Source organism: Heptranchias perlo, chromosome 4 (assembly GCF_035084215.1).
Source record: "Heptranchias perlo isolate sHepPer1 chromosome 4, sHepPer1.hap1, whole genome shotgun sequence".
Classification (NCBI taxonomy): domain Eukaryota; kingdom Metazoa; phylum Chordata; class Chondrichthyes; order Hexanchiformes; family Hexanchidae; genus Heptranchias; species Heptranchias perlo.
In genome coordinates, this window is record NC_090328.1 from 46181089 (window position 1) to 46205744 (window position 24656).

A 24656-nucleotide genomic window follows, 5' to 3' on the forward strand; every position below is an offset into this window, starting at 1 on the left:
AGGGGTGTTCAGAAGATAAAAATTGGCTCTTTTGAGTTAGCCACTGTCAATGAGTGAGGTGGCTAGAGTGCTGGTGACCCTCTTATCTGATATCACTCCTGTCCATTCTGATTCAATGATCAGAAGATGTTCCCCAACGGCAGCATTTGCATTCTATGCTATTCAACTCCTGTTGACAATATCTTTAAGACTATATTTTTCAGATTCTGAATGTAGCATAGAGAAATAAAATGTATTGGTCTGTGCCAAAAGAACTCATGCATCCGAAGTGCAAAATAATCCCACTATGAAAGGGATTGCATTGATTATAACTTAGCTTTTTTCTAATCTGCTTTTAACATTTGCCATCCAACATCACTTTCCAAAAAAATTGCTGAATGTCAAAGCATGTTGTTGGTAGAAGAGTCTGTCATGTGTATTAATATGTGTATGGCCTTTACAATCACTCTGACTCATTACTAAAAGTGACAATCACTTTAGTGTAGAAGTATAAGGGCAAAGCTCCCTTTTGGGCCCTGACATTCCTTTCTTTTGCTATTGAACAGAAAAAGTAGATGAAGAAGTAGTGTAATGTTGGTAGAAAGTGCCAACAGGCTATTCATCTATGTTTAATGGTAATTTTGAGGATTTCTATCCCTCCAAAAAGGTGTAAAAATGCTAGCAAAAAGTGAGATTCCTTATTTTCTTAAAACCTTATTAAGATCATTAATGGTGATCTTGTGTACTGTTCCCTATGTGTAAGAGTCATATCAAAATGTGATTATTTTACTCCAGATTGGACTTAAAATTTATAAGTTTAGTGAAGGGAGTGATTTTGATGTGTCACTACAGAATTGAGTTGCCATTTTGAGGAAAGAAAGAACTAACTTGCATTTATATAACACATTTCATGACTTCTGGATATCTCAAAGCACTTCTTTGCCAATGAATGGCTTATGAAGTGTCACCACTGTTGTGTAGGCGAACACAACAACCAATTATTTGGTGCTTTTTAGTATTTGGCAGAAAATCCCTCAACATATTCAATCTATGCTTTCCCATAGCAATAGTGCAAATAGAACATTATTGCTCTGTGATAGTCATATGTAATCTTAGGTTAGTTATTTGACAATTAACAGCATTAATACATGTTTGAAAATAAAGTGTCTGTAAGATGAGCATCCTACATATTGAGTTATTGGAGGGGGTACAGAGAAAAGCAACAGCATTGATCCTGGGAATTATATATGAGGAAAGATTGACTGCCTTGGGTCTTACTTCTCTTGAAAAGAGAAGATATGATATGTGTTTAAAATTAAGAAAGGTTCGGACAAATTGGATCCAATTAATCTTTTCTGCCGTATGCAGAATTTAAGCATCATAGTAGGTTCAGCACAGGAGGAGGCCATTCAGCCCATCATGCCTGTGCCAGCTCTTTGAAAGAGCTATCCAATTAGTCCCATTCCCCTGCTCTTTCCCCATAGGCCTGTAATTTTTTTCCCTTCAAGTATTTATCCAATTCCCCTTTGAAAGTTACTATTGAATCTGCTTCCACCATCCTTTCAGGCAGTACATTCCAGATCATTACAACTCACTGCATAATAAAAATGTTTCCTCATATCGTCTCTGGCTCTTTTGCCGATCACCTTAAATCTGTGTCCTTTGGTTACTGACCAAAGGAAACAGTTTCTCCTTATTTACTCTGTCAAAACTGTTCATGATCTTGAACACCTTTCAAATCTCCCCTTAACTTTCTCTGTTCTAAGGAGAACAATCCCAGATTCTCCAGTCTCTCCATATAACTGAAGTCCCTCATTCTAGTAAATCTCTTCTGCACCCTCCCTAAAGCCTTGGCATCTTTCCTAAAGTGTGGTGCCCAGAATTGAACAATAGCTGATGCCTAACCAATGTTTTATAATGATTTAGCATAACTTCCTTGCTTTTGTACTCCATGCCTCTATTAATAAAGCCCAGGATCCCATATGCTTTTTTAACAGCCTTCTCAACTTGCCCTGCCATCTTCAAGGATTTGTGTATGTATACCCCAAGGTCTCTGTTCCTGAACCCCCTTTAAAATTGTACCATCTTGTTTATATTGCCTCTCCTCATTCTTCTAACCAAAATGCATCACTTAACACTTTTGCGTTAAATTTCATCTGCCTTGTGTCTACCCATTTCACCAGTCTGTCTATGACCTCCTGAAGTCTGTTACTATCCTCCGTTTTGTTTACTACTTTTCCAAGTAGCATGTCATCTGCAAACGTTGAAATTATACCCTGTACACCCAAGTCCAAGTAATTAATATATATCATAAAGAGCAATAGTCCTAATACAGACCCCTCGGGAACACCACGAGGTGTATACTTCCCTCCAGTCTGAAAAACAACTGTTCACCATTACTGTCTGCTTTCTCTCCCCTAGCCAATTTTGTATCCATGCTGCCACTGTCCCTTTAATCCCACGGGCTTTAATTTTGCCAACAGGTCTATTATGTGGTACTTTATCAAATGCCTTTTGAAAGTCCATATACACTGCATCAACCGCACTCCCCTCATCAACCCTCTCCGTTACTTCATCAAAGAACTCAATCGAGTCAGTCAAACACGATTTTTTTTAATTCATTCATTGGATGTGGGCGTCGCTGGCAAGACCAGCATTTATTGCCCATCCCTAATTGCCCTTGAGAAGGTGGTGGTGAGCCACCTTTGTGAACCGCTGCAGTCCATGTGGTGAAGGTTCTCCCATGGTGCTGTTAGGTAGGGAGTTCCAGAATTTTGACCCTGTGACGATGAAGGAACGGCGATATATTTCTAAGTCAGGATGGTGTGTGGCTTGGAGGGGAACGTGCAGGTGGTGGTGTTCCCTAGGTGAGGGTGGTGCCTGCTACCCTTGTCCTTCTAGGTGGTAGAGGTTGCGGGTTTGGGAGGTGCTGTCGAAGAAGCCTTGGCAAGTTGCTGCAGTGCATCTTGTAGATGGTACACACTGCAGCCACGATGCGCCAGTGGTGGAGGGAGTGAATGTTTTAGGTGGTGGATGGATTGCCAATCAAGCGGGCTGCTTTGTCCTGGATGATGTCAAGCTTCTTGTGTGTTGTTGGAGTTGCACTCCTCCAGGCAAGTGGAGAATATTCCATCACACTCCTGACTTGTGCCTTGTAGATGGTGGAAAGGCTTTGCGGAGTCAGGAGGTGAGTCACTTGCCACAGAACACCCAGCCTCTGACCTGCTCAGTATTTATATGGCTGGTCCAGTTAAGTTTCTGGTCAACTGTGACCCCCAGGATGTTGATGGTGGGTGATTCGGCGATGGTAATACCGCTTTGAGCCAGGTCTCTGTTATTGCCACTATATCATAGTCCCATATGGCGAGGTCGGGGTTGGGGTCAGAGTCATCGGAGGGTCAGTCATCAGGCGGTGTTGGCGGTTATTGGGGGTGTTGTAGGGGGTTTGGACATCGGTGGGGGGGGGGTCGGAGATCATGCGGGGCGGGGTCGGACATCGGGGGGAGTTGGCGATCGTTGTTGGGTGGGGGGGGTGGGTGTCGATTGCGTGTGGCAGGAAGGCTTGTTGGGCATGGAAGAAACACTTCTGTTCCTCCTGGCCCACAAGCAGTGCAGTTAATTCGGGCCTTCTCGCCTCTTCTTACGTGGCGTGAAGCAGAGGGCCCGGGAATCCCCGCCCCCAGGTGTTAAAAATAAAATACCTGTCAATGGAGGCCCGCAGCCTCCTTATAGGATTTTACTGACCGACCCACCTCCTGAGCACGGGTTGGTCACCTCCCTCCGTTAAAACCGGAAGTGGGCGGGTTGATTTCGGATTGGGTTTTACTCTTTACGATTTTTATCTTCCCACTCGTTCGTGGGGTTAAAGTTTACTCCTATGTTTTGGTATGGTAAATATCCTCAAAACTTCTTTATCGTCAACTGGTGATCTGAATTTTCGCACAGGTCTCATGACATGAAGCATGAGATAAATTTCTATCTGTTCAGTATTGCATCTATCCTTTTGCTGTGAAGTTGGTTTTAAAAGGTTTTGTGCTGACATAATACTTGTTTATTTTATCTCTCTCCAGATCTTTCTGCTGATCCAGATGAATTGATAAATGTTGCTACTAAGTATTCAGAAGTTACAAACACCCTAGATAAGAAACTTCGCTCCATATTAAATTACCCCGAAGTGTCCAAATCTGTTCATCAATACAACAAACTTCAGTTCGTCAAATGGAAAGAAAGTTTAGGAAAGAATTACACAGATATTATTGCCAATCTCAGATGGCACCAGGACTGGCAAAAGGATCCCGTAGTTTATCAAAATGCTGTTAAAAGGTGGATATATTCAACTACTGATGTATAGTTTTACATGTATTTTAGTTTCCCACCCTTGTATCATTACCTCCAGTGTTCCCGAAGGATCCATCCTTGGCCCACTCCTTTTCCTCATCTAGTTGCTGCCCCTTAGTGACATTATCTACAAATGTAGGGTCAGTTCCCACATGTACACCAATGACATCCAGCTCTATCCATCCACCACTTCTCTCGACCCCGCCATTGCCTCTATGGTGTCAGACTGCTTGTCCGACATCCAGTCTTGGCTGAGTCATAACTTCCTCTAGCTAGATATTGGAAAAACCAAAGCCATCATCTTTGGCCCCACCAGAAACTGCACTCCCTCACCACTGACTCCATTCCCCTCCCCAGCCAGACTGTTTGCAGTGTCAGGTTCTGATCGACACTGAGCTGAGTTTCCAATCCCATATCCTCTCCACCACAAGGACTATCTACCTCCACCTCCATAACATTGCACACTTCCACCCCTACTATTCACAACTAAAACCCTCATACATGCTTTCATCACCTCCAGTCTTGATTACTCCAATACTCTACTTGCAACCTCCTATCCTCCATATAAACCAGCTCATCCAAATCTGGGAATAACAGAAGCATTGTTAAATCCAGAGGATGGAAATGAATTTAACATTCAGTGGTGCAGAAGGTGATGTAGCCCTATATTGTCAGGGATACGTGGGAGGTAAATTAAGTCGATCTGTGGTAGGGGTAGGCTTCAAAATAAATTACACGAGCTAGACATCTCAAACACCAATAGCGCCAGGCTTGGGATATGTTGCAGACCACCAGGTTAGCATAAAAAGGAGGACCATTTGCTCTATGAAGAAATAGGTAGGGTATTTGAGAACAGGAAAGTTATTTTAAAAGAAGACTTCAATTGATCAAATATAAACTAGGAAAATCCAAGTGCTGTAGTGTCAGAGTTAATCAATGTGATGCAAGACTGCTTCATGACTAAGTCTGTCAAAGAAGCCACGAGAAGCAGTGTTGTCTTGACCTGGTAATCGCCAATGACCTGCACAACATACATAAATTAGAAGTCTTAGCACTGGGATGAATATAAAATACAGAAACATTAAAAGGGTGATCAGAGGAACAAAGAGGGACCTAGAAAAAAAAAACAGCATCAGAGGATAAGCATGTAGTAAAAAATTATTTCAGTGCTACAATAGTACAACAGCAATCAGAGAACACTAAAAGATGCAAAAAGACATGAAACTAAAGATGAACACAAGTAGTAAATATTCTGAATGATTTGCTTCCTCTAAGTATTCACAAGGGAAGATATGAGCAGCATGCCCACCCCAATTTGCGCTAAGCAAAGTAGTATCAAGAACTTCAATATTAATGAATTGGAAGTCCTAAGTAGGCTGAAAAAACTCAAAGCAAATAAATCCCCAGGGTTAGAAGGTATTTATCTCAGAGTTCTCTGCTGAAAGAGACTAGGGAGGAGATTTGAGAGGTACTGGCAATCATAGTGAGGAAGTCAATAGACACTTGGGGTGCCAGTAGACTGGAAACAGGCTGATTTGCTGCCCATATGCACAAAAGATGACAAAGCAGACACACATAACTTCAAATCTATTAGTCTTAGTTCCATTCCATGTAAAATGATGGAGTTGATTATCAGGAGTCAATTTGAGGATTATCTACATAATAACCTAATAAACAGCAGTCAACATGGATTCAGATGAGAACAATTCTGTCTAACCAACCTCCTCGAATTCTTTGAGGGAGTGACAACCCATGTGAACTGTGATGAGGCCTACAATGTAGTGTACCCATATTTCCAAAAGGCATTTGACCGTTTAACATTATAGGATATTAGTTAAAATCAAATCTGTAGTGATTCATGGTAAACTCTGGGAATGAATAAAAAATTGGCTGAAAGATAAAAAGCAATAAATACTCATTAGAGGAGTTATGTTCAGCTGGGGGAGGGGAGTACTGAGTGGGGTGCTCCAGGGCACAGTGTTGGGACAACTACTTGGATTCAGAAACTCTATGCAAAGTGGTCAAATTTGCAGTTGCTCCCAAACTAGGAGGCAGTGGATTTGGAGAAGACATCTCAGAAAATACATAATGAGTAGGCTAAAATATATAAGTGTGCAACAGTGGCAGACAAGCATAAAGTACGGCACTTGGGAAGCAAAATTAGGGAACCACACATACTCAATGAGTGGTGTTGAATTAGCCAAGGACCAAACCGAGAGACCTACGAGTTTGAGACTTGATACTCAACATGCCAACCCAATGCAAAGCAACAATCAACCAAGCCATTAAGATGTTGAACTACATAGCCAAAACGTTGAATGTGAGTCAGAGAAAATTGTGACCAAACTATATAAGTCAAACTGTACTTCGAGCACTGGTTGCTGAGATATAAGGGTGACATTTCAGCTCTAGAGGTAATGCAGAGAAGAGCCACGAGGATGAAACCTAGTGTCAGTGGTTGTCCTAACTGCCCTCTGAAGTGATCCAAAAAACCACTCAATTGTATCAAACCGCTGCCAGCGGTTCAAGAAAAAGGCCCGTCACTACCTTCTCAGGGCAACTAGGGATGGGCAATAAATGCTGGCCTTGCCAGCAACGCCTACATCCCAAGAATTATTTTTTAAATAAGAGCTGAACTATGAGAAAAGACTGGACACTTGTCTTTTCAGGCCGGAGGGAAGTGTCTGAGAAGTGATCTTATAGAGGTATATAAGACAGTTATTGGAATGGAAAATGGGAATATTACTTGGAATTAAATTGCGAGAGTAGGACAAGGGGAGATAGGTTCAAGATAGTAAGGGATAAATTTCAGACTAATGGCAGAAAATTCTTCACACAGAGTGAATGGACTTACAGGAGGCAGTAGTGAAGGTACAAAATATGAACTTTTTTTTAAAAAGTGGAAGCTGAAATGGGATCTCTCTAACTGGATGAATTAAGATGAGCTGAATGGCCTTCCTTATCTGTAATGTCTTGTAATCTTGCTAGTATCTGGTCCCACACCAAGTCCTGCACTACCCTTGTCCTTGCTGACCCAACTTGGCTCCTGGTTTTCCAATACCTCAAATTTAGAATTCTTGCCCATCTTTAAAATGCTCCATGGCTTCAGTTCTGCTCCCCAATCTCTGTAATCTCCTTCACCAAAACCCCCCACCAACTACTCTCCATTTCTCTGACTCCAGCCTCTTCTGCATTACTTCTCCTTCACCCCACCATTGGCATGCATGCCTTCAACCGCCTAGGCCCAAGCTCTGGAATTCGCTCCCTCTACCTCTCCTTCTTTAAGACCCTTCTTAAAGCCCACCTCTTTGACTAAGCTTTTGATCACATCCCCCCACCAGTCTCTCCTTCTTTGGCTCTATGTCAGTTTTCCTAACACCACCTTAGAGTGTTTTTCCAATTTAAAGCTGTTTGATTAGCTTGATTGAGTTCTTTGATGAAGTAATGGAGAGGGTTGATGTTGTGTATATGGACTTTCAAAAGACCTTTGACAAAGTGCCACATAACAGACTTGTTAGCAAAATTAAAGCACTTGGGATTAAAGGGACATTGGCAGCGTGGATACAAATTTGGCTGGGAGACAGAAAGCAGAGAGTAGCGGTGAACGGTTGTTTTTCAGACTGGAGGGAAGTATACAGTGGTGTTTCCCAGGGGTCAGTATTAGGACTACTGCTCTTTTTGATATATATTAATGACCTGGACTTGGGTATAGAGGGTAGAATTTCAAAGTTTGTGCCGATGACACGAAATTCGAAATGTAGTAAACAATATGGAGGCTAGTAACAGACTTCAGGAGGATACTGACAGACTGGTGAAATAGGCAGACACAGAACAGATGAAATTTAACGCAGAGAAGTGTGAAGTGATGGATTTTGGTAGGAAGAATGAGGAGAGGCAATATAAACTAAATGGTACAATTCTAAATGGGATGCAGGAGCAGAGAGACCTGGGAGTGCACATACACAAATCTTTGAAGGTGACAGGACAAGTTGATAAGGCTGTTAAAAAAGCATATGGGATCCTGGGCTTTGATAATAGACATGATGTGGAGATGCCGGTGATGGACTGGGGTTGACAATTGTAAACAATTTTACATTCCACCCTAACCACGTCAAAGAGGCCATCCCCTATGGACAGGCCCTGCGAATACACAGGGTCTGCTCAGACGAGGAGGAACGCGATGGACACCTACAGACGCTGAAAGACGCCCTAGTAAGAACGGGATATGACGCTCGACTCATCGATCGACAGTTCCGACGGGCCACAGCAAAAAATCGCATAGACCTCCTCAGGAGACTAACACGGGACGCAACCAACAGAGTACCCTTTGTCGTCCAGTACTTCCCCGGAGCGGAGAAACTACGCCATGTTCTCCGCAGCCTTCAACATGTCATCAATGAGGACAAACACCTCGCTATGGCCATCCCCACACCTCCACTACTCGCCTTTAAACAGCCACCCAACCTCAAACAGACCATCGTTCGCAGCAAACTACCTAGCTTTCAAGAGAACAGCGTCCACGACGCCACACAACCCTGCCACGGTAACCTCTGCAAGACATGCCAGATCATCGACACAGATACCACCATCACACGAGATGACACCACCCACCAGGTGCATGGTTCATACTCCTGTGACTCAGCCAACGTTGTCTACCTCATACGTTGCAGGAAAGGATGCCCCAGAGCATGGTACATTGGCGAGACCATGCAGACGCTGCGACAACGGATGAACGGACACCGCGCAACAATCGCCAAACAGGAGGGTTCCCTCCCAGTCGGGGAACACTTCAGCAGTCATGGACATTCATCCACCGACCTTCGGGTAAGCGTACTCCAAGGCGGCCTTCGAGACACACGACAACGCAAAATCGTCGAGCAGAAATTGATAGCCAAGTTCCGCACCCATGAGGACGGCCTCAACCGGGATCTTGGGTTCATGTCACGCTACACGTTACCCCACCAGCGAACAAATGTTATCTGTTTTTAATATAATGGGTCATTTGCTGGCTCTCTCTGCCTTCCGGATGTTTCTGCCTCTCTCTGTGTTTTTTTTCTCTGTTTTTTTTTCCCTGTTTGTTTTTTTATTGAATGTGTATTCGGAGGTTCTGCAGGTAACACCTCTCTGTCTGAACACGGTGATTGCCTTGGCAACGGGCAGTTGCAGAGGCAGTCTGTAAACACCATTTATTATTGTTCAATATGTATAAATGCGTAGGCTTCAAGGAGATCTTGAAACATTTGCCTGAGGAAGGAGAAAATCTCCGAAAGCTTGTGAATTTAAAATAAAATTGCTGGACTATAACTTGGTGTTGTAAAATTGTTTACAATTGTCAACCCCAGTCCATCACCGGCATCTCCACATCATGACTACCATCGACACCACAAACTGCCGGCTCACAGTGGAAAGGATATCCAAGAAGATCGCGCATTTAGACACAGACATCAAGTTTTTACAGAGCTGCAAGAAAGCAGACAAGATCCCGAAAGGACTCCAGATCACGAACCCACTCAAGTCCACATACAACTCGGATTACGCTGAGAGACTCTGCCGCCGTACCTCTCGCACACTCCGCAACCATCTCATACACCAACTCTACAGCAGACGCCACAACCTCGAAACCAAGATAGAGTCCATACTCTCAACCTGTACTCAGGACACAGCAGACCAGCTACGTTATACCGCCAAACAGACGAGGCAACGGAACTACGCTGCCTACATGAAAACCAAGAGCAGGAAGCTTGAGAAACTCGGCATCACCACCAGCAACGACCAAGCTTCCCCTGGTACCACGGTTGCAACCACAGGGAAGTCTATTGTCAATTTATCCGACCACACCCTTCAACCAGACGAAATCGAAGTTCTCAGCCGAGGGCTCAATTTCTGCCCCACTACCAAAATGGACCCCACTAGTCTCGCGGCGGACACAGAGGAATTCATCAGGAGAATGAGGCTCCGGGAATTCTACCACAAACCCCAAGATTTCAGCAGCGAACCCAATGAGACAATCGACGATCCGGAACAGCAGACAGAGGGATCCGCGGTACAGCAACCGAAGAGGAAAGAGTCAAACTGGACTCCTCCGGAGGGTCGCTGCCCTCAGCTGGACATGTATGCTCAAGCTGTCAGGAAATGCGTCAATGCCAGATTCATCAGCCGCACTCAGAAGACAGTCCAGAATGTCACCCGAGCACAACGCAACGCCATCAACGCTCTCAAGACCAACCGCAACATCGTCATCAAACCAGCGGACAAAGGAGGAGCCATAGTCATACAGAACAGAACAGACTATTGCAAAGAAGCATACCGACAACTGGACAACCAGGAACACTACAGACGGTTACCCGCAGATCCGACCAAAGAACACACCCACCAGCTCAACAAACTGATCAAGACCTTCGATCCAGACCTTCAAAGCATCCTACGCATTCTCATCCCACGTAATCCCCGCGTGGGAGACTTCTACTGCCTCCCAAAGATACACAAAGCCAACACACCCGGACGTCCCATCGTATCAGGCAACGGAACCCTGTGTGAGAACCTCTCTGGATACATCGAGGGCATCCTGAAACCCATCGTACAGGGAACCCCCAGCTTCTGTCGTGACACTACAGACTTCCTACAAAAACTCAGTACCCACGGACCAGTTGAACCAGGAACACTTCTCACCACGATGGACGTCTCGGCACTATACACCAGTATCCCCCACGATGACGGCATCGCTGCGACAGCATCAATACTCAACACCAACAACAGCCAATCTCCGGAAGCCATCCTACAACTCATCCGCTTCATCCTGGATCACAATGTCTTCACCTTCGATAACCAGTTCTTTACCCAAACACACGGAACAGCCATGGGGACCAAATTCGCACCCCAATACGCCAACATTTTCATGCACAAGTTCGAGCAGGACTTCTTCACTGCACAAGACCTCCAACCAACACTATACACCAGATACATCGACGACATTTTCTTTCTATGGACCCACGGCAAGGAATCACTAAAGAGACTACACGATAACATCAACAAGTTCCATCCCACCATCAAGCTCACCATGGACTACTCCTCAGAATCAGTTTCTTTCTTGGACACACGAATCTCCATCAAAGACGGGCACCTCAGCACCTCACTCTACCGCAAGCCCACGGACAACCTCACGATGCTCCACTTTTCCAGCTTCCACCCTAACCACGTCAAAGAGGCCATCCCCTATGGACAGGCCCTGCGAATACACAGGGTCTGCTCAGACGAGGAGGAACGCGATGGACACCTACAGACGCTGAAAGACGCCCTAGTAAGAACGGGATATGACGCTCGACTCATCGATCGACAGTTCCGACGGGCCACAGCAAAAAATCGCATAGACCTCCTCAGGAGACTAACACGGGACGCAACCAACAGAGTACCCTTTGTCGTCCAGTACTTCCCCGGAGCGGAGAAACTACGCCATGTTCTCCGCAGCCTTCAACATGTCATCAATGAGGACAAACACCTCGCTATGGCCATCCCCACACCTCCACTACTCGCCTTTAAACAGCCACCCAACCTCAAACAGACCATCGTTCGCAGCAAACTACCTAGCTTTCAAGAGAACAGCGTCCACGACGCCACACAACCCTGCCACGGTAACCTCTGCAAGACATGCCAGATCATCGACACAGATACCACCATCACACGAGATGACACCACCCACCAGGTGCATGGTTCATACTCCTGTGACTCAGCCAACGTTGTCTACCTCATACGTTGCAGGAAAGGATGCCCCAGAGCATGGTACATTGGCGAGACCATGCAGACGCTGCGACAACGGATGAACGGACACCGCGCAACAATCGCCAAACAGGAGGGTTCCCTCCCAGTCGGGGAACACTTCAGCAGTCATGGACATTCATCCACCGACCTTCGGGTAAGCGTACTCCAAGGCGGCCTTCGAGACACACGACAACGCAAAATCGTCGAGCAGAAATTGATAGCCAAGTTCCGCACCCATGAGGACGGCCTCAACCGGGATCTTGGGTTCATGTCACGCTACACGTTACCCCACCAGCGAACAAATGTTATCTGTTTTTAATATAATGGGTCATTTGCTGGCTCTCTCTGCCTTCCGGATGTTTCTGCCTCTCTCTGTGTTTTTTTTCTCTGTTTTTTTTTCCCTGTTTGTTTTTTTATTGAATGTGTATTCGGAGGTTCTGCAGGTAACACCTCTCTGTCTGAACACGGTGATTGCCTTGGCAACGGGCAGTTGCAGAGGCAGTCTGTAAACACCATTTATTATTGTTCAATATGTATAAATGCGTAGGCTTCAAGGAGATCTTGAAACATTTGCCTGAGGAAGGAGAAAATCTCCGAAAGCTTGTGAATTTAAAATAAAATTGCTGGACTATAACTTGGTGTTGTAAAATTGTTTACATTTGATAATAGAGGCATAGAGTACAAAAGCAAGGAAGTTATGCTGAACCTTTATAAAACATTGGTTAGGCCTCAGCTGGAGTATTGTGTACAATTCTGGGCACCACACTTCAGGAAGGATGTCAAGGCCTTAGAGAGGGTGCAGAAGTGATTTACTAAAATGGTGCCAGGGACGAGGGACTTCAGTTATATGGAGACACTGGAGAAGCTGAGGTTGTTCTTCTTAGAATAGAGAAAGTTAAGGGGAGATTTGATAGAGGTGTTCAAAATCATGAACGGTTTTGACAGGTAAATAAGGAGAAACTGTTTCCAGTGGCAGAAGGGTCGGTAACCAGAGGACACAGATTTAAGGTGATCGGCAAAAGAGCCAGAGGCAACATGAGGAAACATTTTTTTATGCAACGAATTGTTATGATCTGGAATGCACTGCCAGAAAGGGTGGTGGAAGCAGATTTGATAGTAACTTTCGAAAGGGACTTGGATAAATACTTGAAGAAAAAAAAACACAGGGCTATGGAGAAAGAGTAGGGGAATGGGACTAATTGGATAGCTCTTTCAAAGAGCCGGCAGAGGCATGATGGGCCAAATGGTCTCCTCCTGTGCTGTACCTACTATGATACTATGAATGCAAATTGTTGTTGTTTCATTTGTTTTGATTAAAAGAATTGTGGAATTTAGTGTGCATTGTTTGTAAAAAGCCACAATATGAGACCTAGGTATATGAATGTAAACTATAATTGAGTGGCTTCATAATGATATTTCAGCCAGCATAGATTTATTGTGATTTTTTTTTTGGACATCATATAGTTGACTTAGTTATTATCTTCCAATAGCTAATTGGAGTTATGAACAATAGGTAGGAGAGGTAGAAGTGGAAAATTGAAATTTAGTTAGTTACTCCTTTGATATTTTGTCATCAAACCCACCCAATATCCTATTTGAGGGAGAAATTGGTTAACGCCCGACTATGGGTGTGGAGCAGGTGGTGCAACTCCAATGCGCACCCAAAGAGGGTAGCCAAAGAATTGGCAGAAATTGATCCCCAGGCCTCATTACTATTAATGGGGTAGGTATTAATTAATGGGGTAGTGTGAGGAGCTAAAAGACTTCTTTGTCACTAAGATTGATACCGTCCTTTTAGCTGCCTCTGCCACATCCTTCCCTTCCCCTTGCCCACCTAGCTAAGGTTCCCCCCTGCCCTAGCCCTGAACTTGCATCTTACTCTAGTTTCTCTCCTTTTTCCACTCATGCCCTCTCTGATCTTACTTTGTCCATGCAACCCACCTCCTGCTCTTTCGACCCTATTCCCATTAAATTGCTGACCACCCATCTTCCCTTCCTGGTCCCCATGCTAGCTGATATTGTAAACAGTTCCTCTCCTCTGGTAATGTCCCTCTCCCTTTTCAAATCTGTCATCACCACCCCATCCTCAAAAAAACCACCCTTAGCCCCTCTGTCCTTACGAACTACTGCCATTTCTCCATCCTTCCTTTCCTCTCCGAAGTCCTTGAACATGTTGTCAGCTCCCAAATCTGTACCCATCTTTCCCTTAACTCCATATTTGAACCTCTCCAATCAGGTTTCCACCCCTGCCACAGCACTGAAACGGCCCTAATCAAAGTCACACATGGCATCCTCAGTGACTATGACTGTAGTGCACTATCCCTTCTCATCCTTCTCGACCTCTCTGCAGCCTTTGGCATGGTTGACCATGTCATCCTCCTCAAACGCCTCTCCTCCGGTGTCCAACGAAGTTGGAATGCTCTCACCTGCAATGGCTTCTCTTCTCACCCCCGCACCATTATTTCTGGAGTTCCCCAAGGATTTATCCTTGGCCCAGTCCTATTTCTTATCTACATGCTGCCCCTCAGCAACATCATCCGAAGACATGACGTCAGGTTCTATATGTATACTGATGATACCCAGCTCTACCTCACCACCACCTCTCTCGACCCCTCCACTACCTCTGTGCTTGTCCGACATCCAGTCCTGGATGAGCCACAATTTCCTCCAATTAAACACTGGGAAGACCAAAGCCATTGTCTTCTCTATTATTTTTTTTAATTCACTGCTGTAATGGTTGATGTCTCAATTTATTAACTTCTGTACCTGCTACTCTATGAATTTATTGATTCAGCAATGGCTGGTCCACTATTATCGATCAATTCACTGGTGCCTACTTAGCTATGCTATAGTGTGCCTTTAGTCGTGATGTATGCAGTTTGCATTGGTTTCAGTGGATTGATTTTCCCATTATGATTGCATGGTGTCAAAAAACAATAATACATTTGTTTGTAGTCTAACTTCTCAGTTTATTTCATTAATTTTTAATCTCCATGTTATTATAGTAGTAATTTCTGTTCACCATTTTAAAGTGTAATGTTATTGCATTGTTTGGGAACATCAAGATTGAACACCGTACAGGCCTTGACTCCCTGTGTGAAAGGCCATAGGAGATCAACTAGTATTATACAAAAATTACCTGGCTAAGGGACAAATTGCAGATACACATGGTGTTTCACATTTGGGTGATGACTTCTTCATACAATATTGGTCCACCAGCTCAAGATTACATACATATCTGTACAACAGCTCTGAACTACATTTCTAAACACATTAATCTGTAAGAAATATGTTAATTTTAAGAGGTGTATTTTGAATAAAGCAGCTTCAGAATAACAGTTGACTTTAAATTATTTGGTTTTATACTTCATGTAGCTTTCTTGCTATCAGTATCTAATACCTAACTTGAGGTGTCAGCCATGGCTCAGTGGTAGCACTCTTGCCTCTGAGTCAGAAGGTTGTGGGTTTAAGTCCCACTCCAGAGACTTGAGCACATAATCCAGGCTGATATTCCAGTACAGTACTGAGGGAGTGCTGCACTGTTGGAGGTCCTGTATTCAGATGAGACATTAAACTGAGGTCCCATCTGCTCACTCAGGTGGACGTAAAAGATCGCACGTCAATATTTTGAAGAAGAGCAGGGGAGTTCTCCCTGGTATCTTGGTATCCCTCAACCAACATCACTAAAAAAACAGATTATCCAGTCATTATCACGTTGCTGTTAGTGGGACCTTGCTGTGTGCAAGTTGGCTGCCACATTTCCTACATTACAACAGTGACTACACTTCAAAATGGCTTAATTGGTTGTAAAGTGCTTTGGGGTGTCCTGAGGTCGTGAAAAGGGGTATGTAAATGCAAGTTCTTTCATTACCCACCATGGTAATGGAATTACTACATTGAATTATAAACCAGGAAAAAGGTGTATGATACACACAGCTAAAATATTGGAACAGAAATATAAATTGAATAATGCATGTTTTTAAATTAAATGAAATTATGGGGTGGCTTAGTACAGTACCTTTAAGTAACAGTGAACTGTGCCATGGCTGACAGGACAGCGACTCTGCATTTCCTCACAAGGTAAACTCCCACTCTAACCATGTGAGGATGCACTTTGGCATAAGAAAGGAAGGAAATGATAGTGTACATATTGGCTACGTGTCTTTCCATGCCCCTGTGTATGTTACTTGGGAGACTTATATGGCGATAAGGGAAATATGAAATATTTGGACACTTTATCGATCTACATTTAAGCTGTGGAAAAAATTGGAAGAGAAATGACAATAATTCTGTTATAATCAGCATTGGGCTCAATTTTGCTGCAAAAATAATGGTGAGGCTAACAGCGCTCGGTGTTATTCGTGTACAAATCGTACAGTAACTTCCAGCCCCCGCACATGCGCGTTAAATGTGGAGATCCAGAAGTTGCTGTACGAGATGCGATGCTCCTCCAAAAGCAGCACGAAAACGGGCATCTCGCCAGCTGACCATTCAATGGCGTGAAGTTCCTGTACTTACCTGATAGATACAGAGTAAAGTCACCAAAAAAAAGTTAGGCCTTGTCTAGTCCAATGTAAGTTCCATTTTAACAGCGTGGTAAATATTAATTAGTGCCAAACAACATCTCTGACACTGAAAATTAACTTTTATAAGTGCGGAGTCTCATCCCTTCAGGTATTAATTATTGTTGGACATTTTTAAAAAATTAAATAAAAAAGTTCTCACTTTTTTGTTCTGTCTCCCGTAACTCTGTCTCTTAATCCAATATTTATTTTCCTCACTTTATTTTGCTTATTGTACCTGATTTCACATTAGATTCACTACTCTGAATTATGCTTCCCAGTTCAGTCTCTGTGCAGCTTATTAACAATGCTTCAATCTGATTGGTTAAGGGACTACACAGCTGCTTGCCCTGTTCACACAGGTCCCAGATTGCCTCACTTTTTGGATCTCTAATTTACAGGAACTTGCCATGCAAAAGCTCATATGGGCAAGTGCAAGTATAACCAAGGCCATTATTTCACAGCTCAAAACAAAATTCGGCCCATTATTTCCCTGCATTGTCGTAAATTGATTTTTTTTAAAGCATCAAGCCTGAGAAGGTATTCTAATATTTCGCACTTTAGATTTTAGGTGAACATTTCGAAACATGAAATACAAGAATGAGCATCGCAATGTTTAACCTGTAGCCGATGAAGTAATGTACTAAAATGCGGTAGGGATTCGCAGACTTCAGTTCTGCCGAAAATAAGAGAGACTTGGCCCAAGTGATATCAAGAAACGGCTGAGTGCACTGGATACAACAAAGGCTATGGGCCCCGACAACATCCCGGTTGTAGTGCTGAAGACTTGTGCTCCAGAACGAGCAATGCCCCTAGCCAAACTGTTCCAGCTACAACAATGGCATCTACCCGACAATGTGGAAAATTGCCAGGTATGTCCTGTCCACAAAAAGTAGGACAAATCCAATCTGGCCAATTACTGCCCCATCAGTCCACTCTCAATCATTAGCTAAGTGATGGAAGGTGTCATTGACAGTGCTATCAAGCGGCACTTACTCACCAATAATCTGCTCACCGATGCTCAGTTTGGGTTCTGCCAGGACCACTCGGCTCCACCTCATTACAGCCTTGGTCCAAACATGGACAAAAGAGCTGAATTCCAGGGGTGAGGTGAGAGTAACTGCCCTCGACATCAAGGCAGCATTTGACCGAGTGTGGCACCAAGGAGCCCTAGTAAAATTGAATTCAATGGGAATCAGGAGGAAAACTCTCCAGTGGCTGGAGTCTTACCTAGTGGTTGTTGCCACACCGCCTGAGGAAGGGGAAAGCCCCCGAAAGCTTGTGGGATTAAAAATAAAATCGTTGGACTATAACTTGGTGTTGTAAAATTGTTTACAATTGTTAACCCCAGTCCATCACCGGCATCTCCACATCATCTCCAACAAGAGAGAGTCTAACCACCTCCCCTTGACATTCAACGGCATTACCATCGCCGAATCCCTCACCATCAACATCCTGGGGGTCACCATTGACCAGAAACTTAACTGGACCAGCCACATAAATACTGTGGCTACGAGAGCAGGTCAGAGGCTGGGTATTCTGCGGCAATTGACTCATCTCCTGACTCCCCAAAGCCTTTCCACCATCCACAAAGCACAAGTCAGGAGTGTGATGGAATACTCTCCACTTGCCTGGATGAGTGCAGCTCCAACAACACTCAAAGAGCTCGACACCATCCAGGACAAAGCAGCCCGCTTGATTGGCATCCCATCCACCACCCTAAATGTTCACTCCCTTCACCACCGGCGCACCGTGGCTGCAGTGTGTACCATCTACAAGATGCACTGCAGCAACTCGCCAAGGCTTCTTTGACAGCACCTCCCAAACCTGCGACCTCTACCACCTAGAAGGATAAGGGCAGCAGGCACGTGGGAACAACACCACCTGCACGTTCCCCTCCAAGTCACACACCGTCCTGACATGAAAATATATCGCCATTCCTTCATCGTCGCTGGGTCAAAATCCTGGAACTCCCTACCTAACAGCTCTGTGGGAGAACCTTCACCGCACAGACTGCAGCAGTTCAAGAAGGAGGCTCACCACCACCTTCTCAAGGGCAATTAGGGATAGGCAATAAATGCTGGCTTTGCCAGTGACGCCCACATCCCATGAACGAATAAAAAAAAATTGCTAATGGACAGGAAATGGAGACTAGTGGTGAACGGTTGTTTTTCGGGCTGGAGGGTGTACAGTGGTGTTCCCCAGGGGTGATTGCTGGGACCACTGATTTTCTTGATATATATAAATGACTTGGACTTGGGTGTACAGGGCACAATTTCAAAATTTGCAGATGACACAAAACATGGAAGGGTAGTAAACAGTGAGGAGGATAGTGATAGACTTCAATAGGATATGGACAGGCTGGTGGAATGGGCGAACACGTGGCAGATGAAATTTAACGCAGAAAAATGCAGTGATACATTTCGGTAGGAAGAACGAGGAGAGGCAATATAAACTAGAGGGCACAACTCTAAACGGGGTACATCAACAAAGGGATCTGGGGCTATATGTGCACAAATTGTTGAAGGTGGCAGGGCAGGCTGCGAAAGCAGTTAAAAAAGCATACGGGATCCTGGGCTTTATAAATAGAGACATAGAGTACAAAAGTATGGAAGTCATGATGAACCTTTATAAAACACTGGTTCAGCCACAACAGGAGTATTGTGTCCAGTTCTGGGCACCGCACATCAGGAAAGATGTGAAGGCCTTAGAGAGGGTGCAGAAGAGATTTACTGGAATGATTCCAGGAATGAGGGACTTTGGTTACATGGATAGACTGGAGAAGCTGAGGTTGTTCTCCTTGGAACAGAAACGGTTGCAAGGAGATTTGATAGAGGTATTCAAAATCATGAAGGCTCTAGACAGAGTAGATAGAGAGAAACTGTTCCCATTGGCGGAAGGGTCAAGAACTAGAGGACATAGATTTAAGGTGATTGGCAAAAGAACCAAAGGTGACATGAGGAAAAACTTTTTTACACAGCGAGTGGTTAGGATCTGGAATGCACTGCCCGGAGTGGGTGGTGGAGGCAGATTCAATCATAGCCTTCCAAAGGGAACTGGATAAGTACTTGAAAGGAAAAAAAATGCAGGGCTATGGGGAAAGAGCGGAGGAGTGGGACTTGCTGGATTGCTCTTGCATAGAGCCTGCGCCGACTCGATGGGCCGAATGGCCTCCTTCCGTGCTCCTTCCCTGCTGTAACCTTTCTATGATTCTATAAGTATTTTTGCATTGTCAACGTGTCCACTTGAGTTTTTGGGTCATCTTGGGGACTGGATTTCCAGCCTACGTGAAGTGAAAGGCGAATAACAACCCAGCCAAAAAGCAGATCATACCGATTGCAGGAAGAACAGCACTATTCTACTATATAGCATTGAAAAAGCGAACTATATTTAACGGTTCATTCAAAGCTAAACAGTTTAACAAATGGAAAACGATCGAAGGAGGCTGGCTTAACTATTTTACATTTCCTTATGATATAGATCTGCTTAGAAAAGTCCAAAGGGTTCTGTAAAAATGTCTTTTAAGAAAGTCAATAAAGTTTCAATGATCACTACCCGCATGGAGCAGCAATGCCAGTTGAGTTGAGCACTCTTCAGATAGAACTATCACAGGATACTAGCTCACTGTTGGGAGACGGAGGTTTAACAAAGGAAACTGAATGGATGGTGTCTGCCTCAGATGTGGTGGTGCTGGAGTGCTCTACTCGTTTGCCAACTGCGCACAGTTCCCTGTGGAATGTGTTCTCTCTGTAATTTTTCAGACAGGAGAAGCAGACATTCTTCTCCAGACGTCTCAAGTAGAGGTTGTTGGTCTTGAAGAACAGGTAGATGTAGGGGTTGACGGCACTGTTGGAAACCACGAAGATTCCCAGGACTGCAATCACCTCAGCGTCTGTCTCACTGATGGCCCTGAAGGCGACTTTCATCTCTATAATAAAATAAGGCAACCCGCAGACTATAAAGAGTATGATAATCACTAGGGTCATCTTCAGGGTCTTCACCTTGGCTCTTGGAATGGAGCTGTTCGTGGCGATAATTCGGATTGGCCTCATCTGTTGCTTTTGGTCAACGTTTTTACTTGGTTTGCAATTTTCGATGTGCTGCTCTTTCCTCCAGATGGTCCAGAGAATTCTCGTGTACGCCACGCACAGTATGCAAAAAGGAGCAAAGAAGACAGTAATCGCTCCAAATATGATGTACATCTGGAAGTGCCATTTGGGCAGGTGCCCAAACGTGCTCAGGCATTTCTCTCTGTCTTCCTGTACTGTCAGTTTGAACACAAAGGCTTGAGGGATGGAGAGCACGAATGCACAGATCCAAGCTATGGTAGTCAAGATCTTTGTCGGCAGAGGAGAGTCCAGTGGGTTGACTATAACATGGTGTCTTTCCAACGCAATAATCGCTATTATGCTGGAAGAAGCAATCAGTCCAAAGACCTGGAAAACTTTGAAAAATCTGCAGGCTAGATCTCCAGCCAGCCACTCGTCTTCCAACACTTCCCAAATAATCTGAGATAGCAGGGTCATGATAGACACACAGAGGTCCGCCGCAGCCAGGTTAGTGATGAGGAAATCAATTTTCCGCCTCTTGTTTTTGCTGCAGCAGATTCTGTGCAGCACTGCCAGATTCCCTACGAAAGCCAGGGTGAAAATGACCGTCATGGAGATGATCCTGATCTGTCTGTTGTACAACGGGAGCTCGGAGAGTTCACTCATATTACCTGATGAATTCATACTCCAAACATCCAGAGAAGAGAAGTTTCTGTGCACCAGACTGTCCAAGGTCATCACCATCTCCATTACACAAACGTTATTTCGGTTATAAATTTGTCTTGATTCGGTGTAAAACTTAACTTTCTCAGCTAGTCCGTTCGAACTGAAAGATTCAGAGACTGAGATCATTAGTATCTTTATATATATATTATCCGCGTCATCTGTAAGTAATCCAATGTTTCATGTTGGTGGGAGAGCACGTCTGACGTCTCTGCTGTGAGATGCATTGGCCTTCTCTCTATATGGTCATTTCAGATCAATGCTAATACACATTCTTACTTCAGACCCTTTTCAAAGGAACACTGTTGACGTCTCTATCGACTTGTTGCTGTTGTGCAATAAGTTCAAAACCTTTGATATAAATGGATTGGATACACAGACTGGAGCTGTCTCGTGAATTAAAGGTTAAACATCTTTTGACGTGTGCCTCATATGAAGGATCGAGTATGGACACGAAGTTATTGTTCTATAAAGGTTCAGCATTTTTACCTTATATTAAAGCAATTATATTTAGATTCGATCATTGTGTTGAATAATAAATACAATCCTGATTAAACGTTCAGGTTGTCGGGATGTACAAAATGAAAACCATGTTTTAACAAATATCTTTATTTCTGGTGATATCGGAGTAAAAAAAATCGCTTTGCATTTTGTTTGCCGGTTATGTGGGATAACATCAAACTGCAGTCCGAGTCATTCTTGTAGATTTTGTATATTGTATTAGATTCAACAATGCGCTATTACAAATTCAATTCCACCGCACTCGCTGCAAACATATATTCTAACGTTTTCTTGATAGATTCATTAAACGTTTATTTGTACCATTGCCAATGAGGATGACAAATGCTACTTGATTTTGGGCGATGTTCTAAAGCCCGCTGTTGATACTTACCACGGGAAGCTGTCTTAACGTTGTGAACTCTTTCATTCTCCTTCATTGAGGCGGTGCTAGTTTAATATGCTGACAGAAGTGTTTAAAAGCCACATGCTGTGGTGTGTTTTTTGGTTGCAGCAACTCTTCATTTGAAATTTGCCCACTTTTGTTCCATTGTCACTTGATGGAGAGATGCGTGTTAGCTGAAAAGCTAGTATGCACTTATCATTTGAAAACAATTTTACAACACCAAGTTATAGTCCAGCAATTTTATTTTAAATTCACAAGCTTTCGGAGATTTTCTCCTTCCTCAGGTAAATGTTCGAACATTTACCTGAGGAAGGAGAAAATCTCCGAAAGCTTGTGAATTTAAAATAAAATTGCTGGACTATAACTTGGTGTTGTAAAATTGTTTACAATTGTCAACCCCAGTCCATCACCGGCATCTCCACATCATGACTTATCATTTGAGCCAGTTAAATCAAATATATCGTTTTTATTGCTCCCGTTCTAAAATGCTTTGAATGAAAAGGCATTCTTCTGTCTCAATGCATCGCTGTGCTCCCAGACGGTCTGGTCTCAGGTAAAATAGAATTTACTTCAGATGGTGTAATTATATTTAGGTGTATAATTAATCTAGTTCCTGCTAACGTTACGTATGACGCTGCCTTTAATTATACCAAATTGGGGACAAAAGCAGAGGGATCTACCCCTCGAACAAATTACTGCAAAGCTTCCCAATGATTTATAAAAGTATATATATTGTTTATTAAGCAAGAAAATGATAGATAAGTAGGTTAACTATGCAAAATACATTTTTATCCAATCAATAAAACTATGTAACCCAGGAATAATAAAAGTTATGAAAGCCTTCAGTGGGAATTAGATAATATGATATTCCATAGTTAACTATTTACTATTCTACTTATATTTAAATTAAACATTAAAATATGTCTTTAAAACAATATTTCTAATGGTGAATAAGATAAGTGTGAAAGGTAACACTGTAATAGGCATTATCTTTTATAAATGGAAGAATGCCCAGGTATGTCCTAGCCACAAAAAACAGGGCAAAACTAACCTGGCCAATTCCTGCCTTATCAGCCTCCTCCCAATCATCAGTAAAGTAATGGAAGGAGTCATGAATACTGCCATCAAGTGACACCTACTTATCAATAACCTTTATGCTCAGTTTGGGTTTTGCCAGAACCCTTGGTTCCAAACCTCATCACAACCTAGATCCAAGCATAGATGCAAGAGCTGAATGCCAGAGGAGAGGTGAGAGTAGTTGCTCTTGACATCAAGGCAATATTCAACCGCATATGGCACCAAGGAGACCAAACAAAACTGAAGTCAGTACGGGTCAAGGGGCAAATCCTCCAGTGGCTGGTGTCATACCAGGTGCAAAGAAAGATGATTGCCGTTGGTGTCACTGCTGGAGGTCCTCAGGGAAGTGTCCTTGGTCAACCATCTTCAGCTGCTTCATCAATGATCTTCCTTCTGTCATTAGGTCAAAAGTCAGGCTGTTTGCTGATGATTCTATAATGTTCAGTTCCATTTACAACTCCTCTGATAATCAAGCAACCCATGCCAAGCTACTGCAGGACCTGAATAACATCCACACTTGGGTTAACAAATGACAAGTAATATTTGCACCACATAAATGCCAGGTAATGATCATCTCATGCAAGAGAAAGCCCAGCCATCTACCCATGACCTTCAACTGTGTTATTATCACCTAATCTCTGTCAATATCTATGGGGTCACTATTGACCAGAAGCTTAACTGGACTATCCATATCAACACTGTGGCTACAAAAGCAGGGAAGAGGCTCACCTCCTGATTCCTTGAAGCCTTTCCATCATCTATAATGCTTAAGTCAGGTGTGTGATTGAATACTCACCACTCATCTAGATGGGTATAGCTACAACAACACTCAAATATCTTGACACCATTCAGGACAGAGCAGTTCTTTTAATTGGTGTCACTGTCATTGGACTCAATATCCACCCCCTCCATCATTGGCACACTATGGCTGCAAAATGTATGATCTACAGGATGCACTGCAGCAACTCACTAAGGTTACTTCAACATCTTCCCCTGCAACCTCAACCACTCAGAAGAAGGACAACAGTAGTAATGTTAAGGGGACACCATCGACACCAAGTCACCACACTATTCTGACTTGGATGTATACCACCATTCCTTGATTGTTGTTCAGTCAGTATCCTGGAATTCCCTATTTGATAGGATTATGGAAGCAATATCACCACAAGGACTACAGCAGTTCATGGAGAAGGCCCACCACCACCTTCTCAGGACAACTAGGGATTGGCAATAAACGAGGCCTTGCCAGCATTCGACAATAAATAATAA

General features: G+C 43.6%; 2 protein-coding genes across 3 annotated transcripts in view; one reads left to right on the forward strand and one right to left on the reverse strand.

The window, feature by feature from the left end:
• arsk (arylsulfatase family, member K) overlaps positions 1 to 8569 on the forward strand; it is a 124283-nt gene extending 115714 nt beyond the window's left edge. The window contains exons 8-9 of one of the 2 annotated variants that reach the window (XM_067982860.1): positions 4050 to 4302; positions 8435 to 8569. In XM_067982860.1, the coding sequence (XP_067838961.1) occupies positions 4050 to 4302; positions 8435 to 8546 (365 nt within the window). In that variant the 3' untranslated portion in view covers positions 8547 to 8569. Of the gene's footprint in view, positions 1 to 4049 lie in introns of both variants that reach the window. The other variant, XM_067982861.1, reaches the window with a different exon arrangement.
• Positions 8570 to 20079: 11510 nt separating this feature from the next.
• Positions 20080 to 21462, reverse strand: LOC137320487 (probable G-protein coupled receptor 150). The gene has a single exon (XM_067982178.1). It carries the CDS (start codon positions 21431 to 21433, stop codon positions 20228 to 20230), a length of 1206 nt encoding a protein of 401 aa, XP_067838279.1. The 5' UTR covers positions 21434 to 21462; the 3' UTR covers positions 20080 to 20227.
• Positions 21463 to 24656: the final 3194 nt, after the last annotated feature.

What these genes read in the sequence shown, in the direction of transcription:
- LOC137320487 (XM_067982178.1), bottom strand. Translation starts at nt 21,433, where the DNA reads ATGGAGATGGTGATGACCTTGGACAGTCTGGTGCACAGAAACTTCTCT.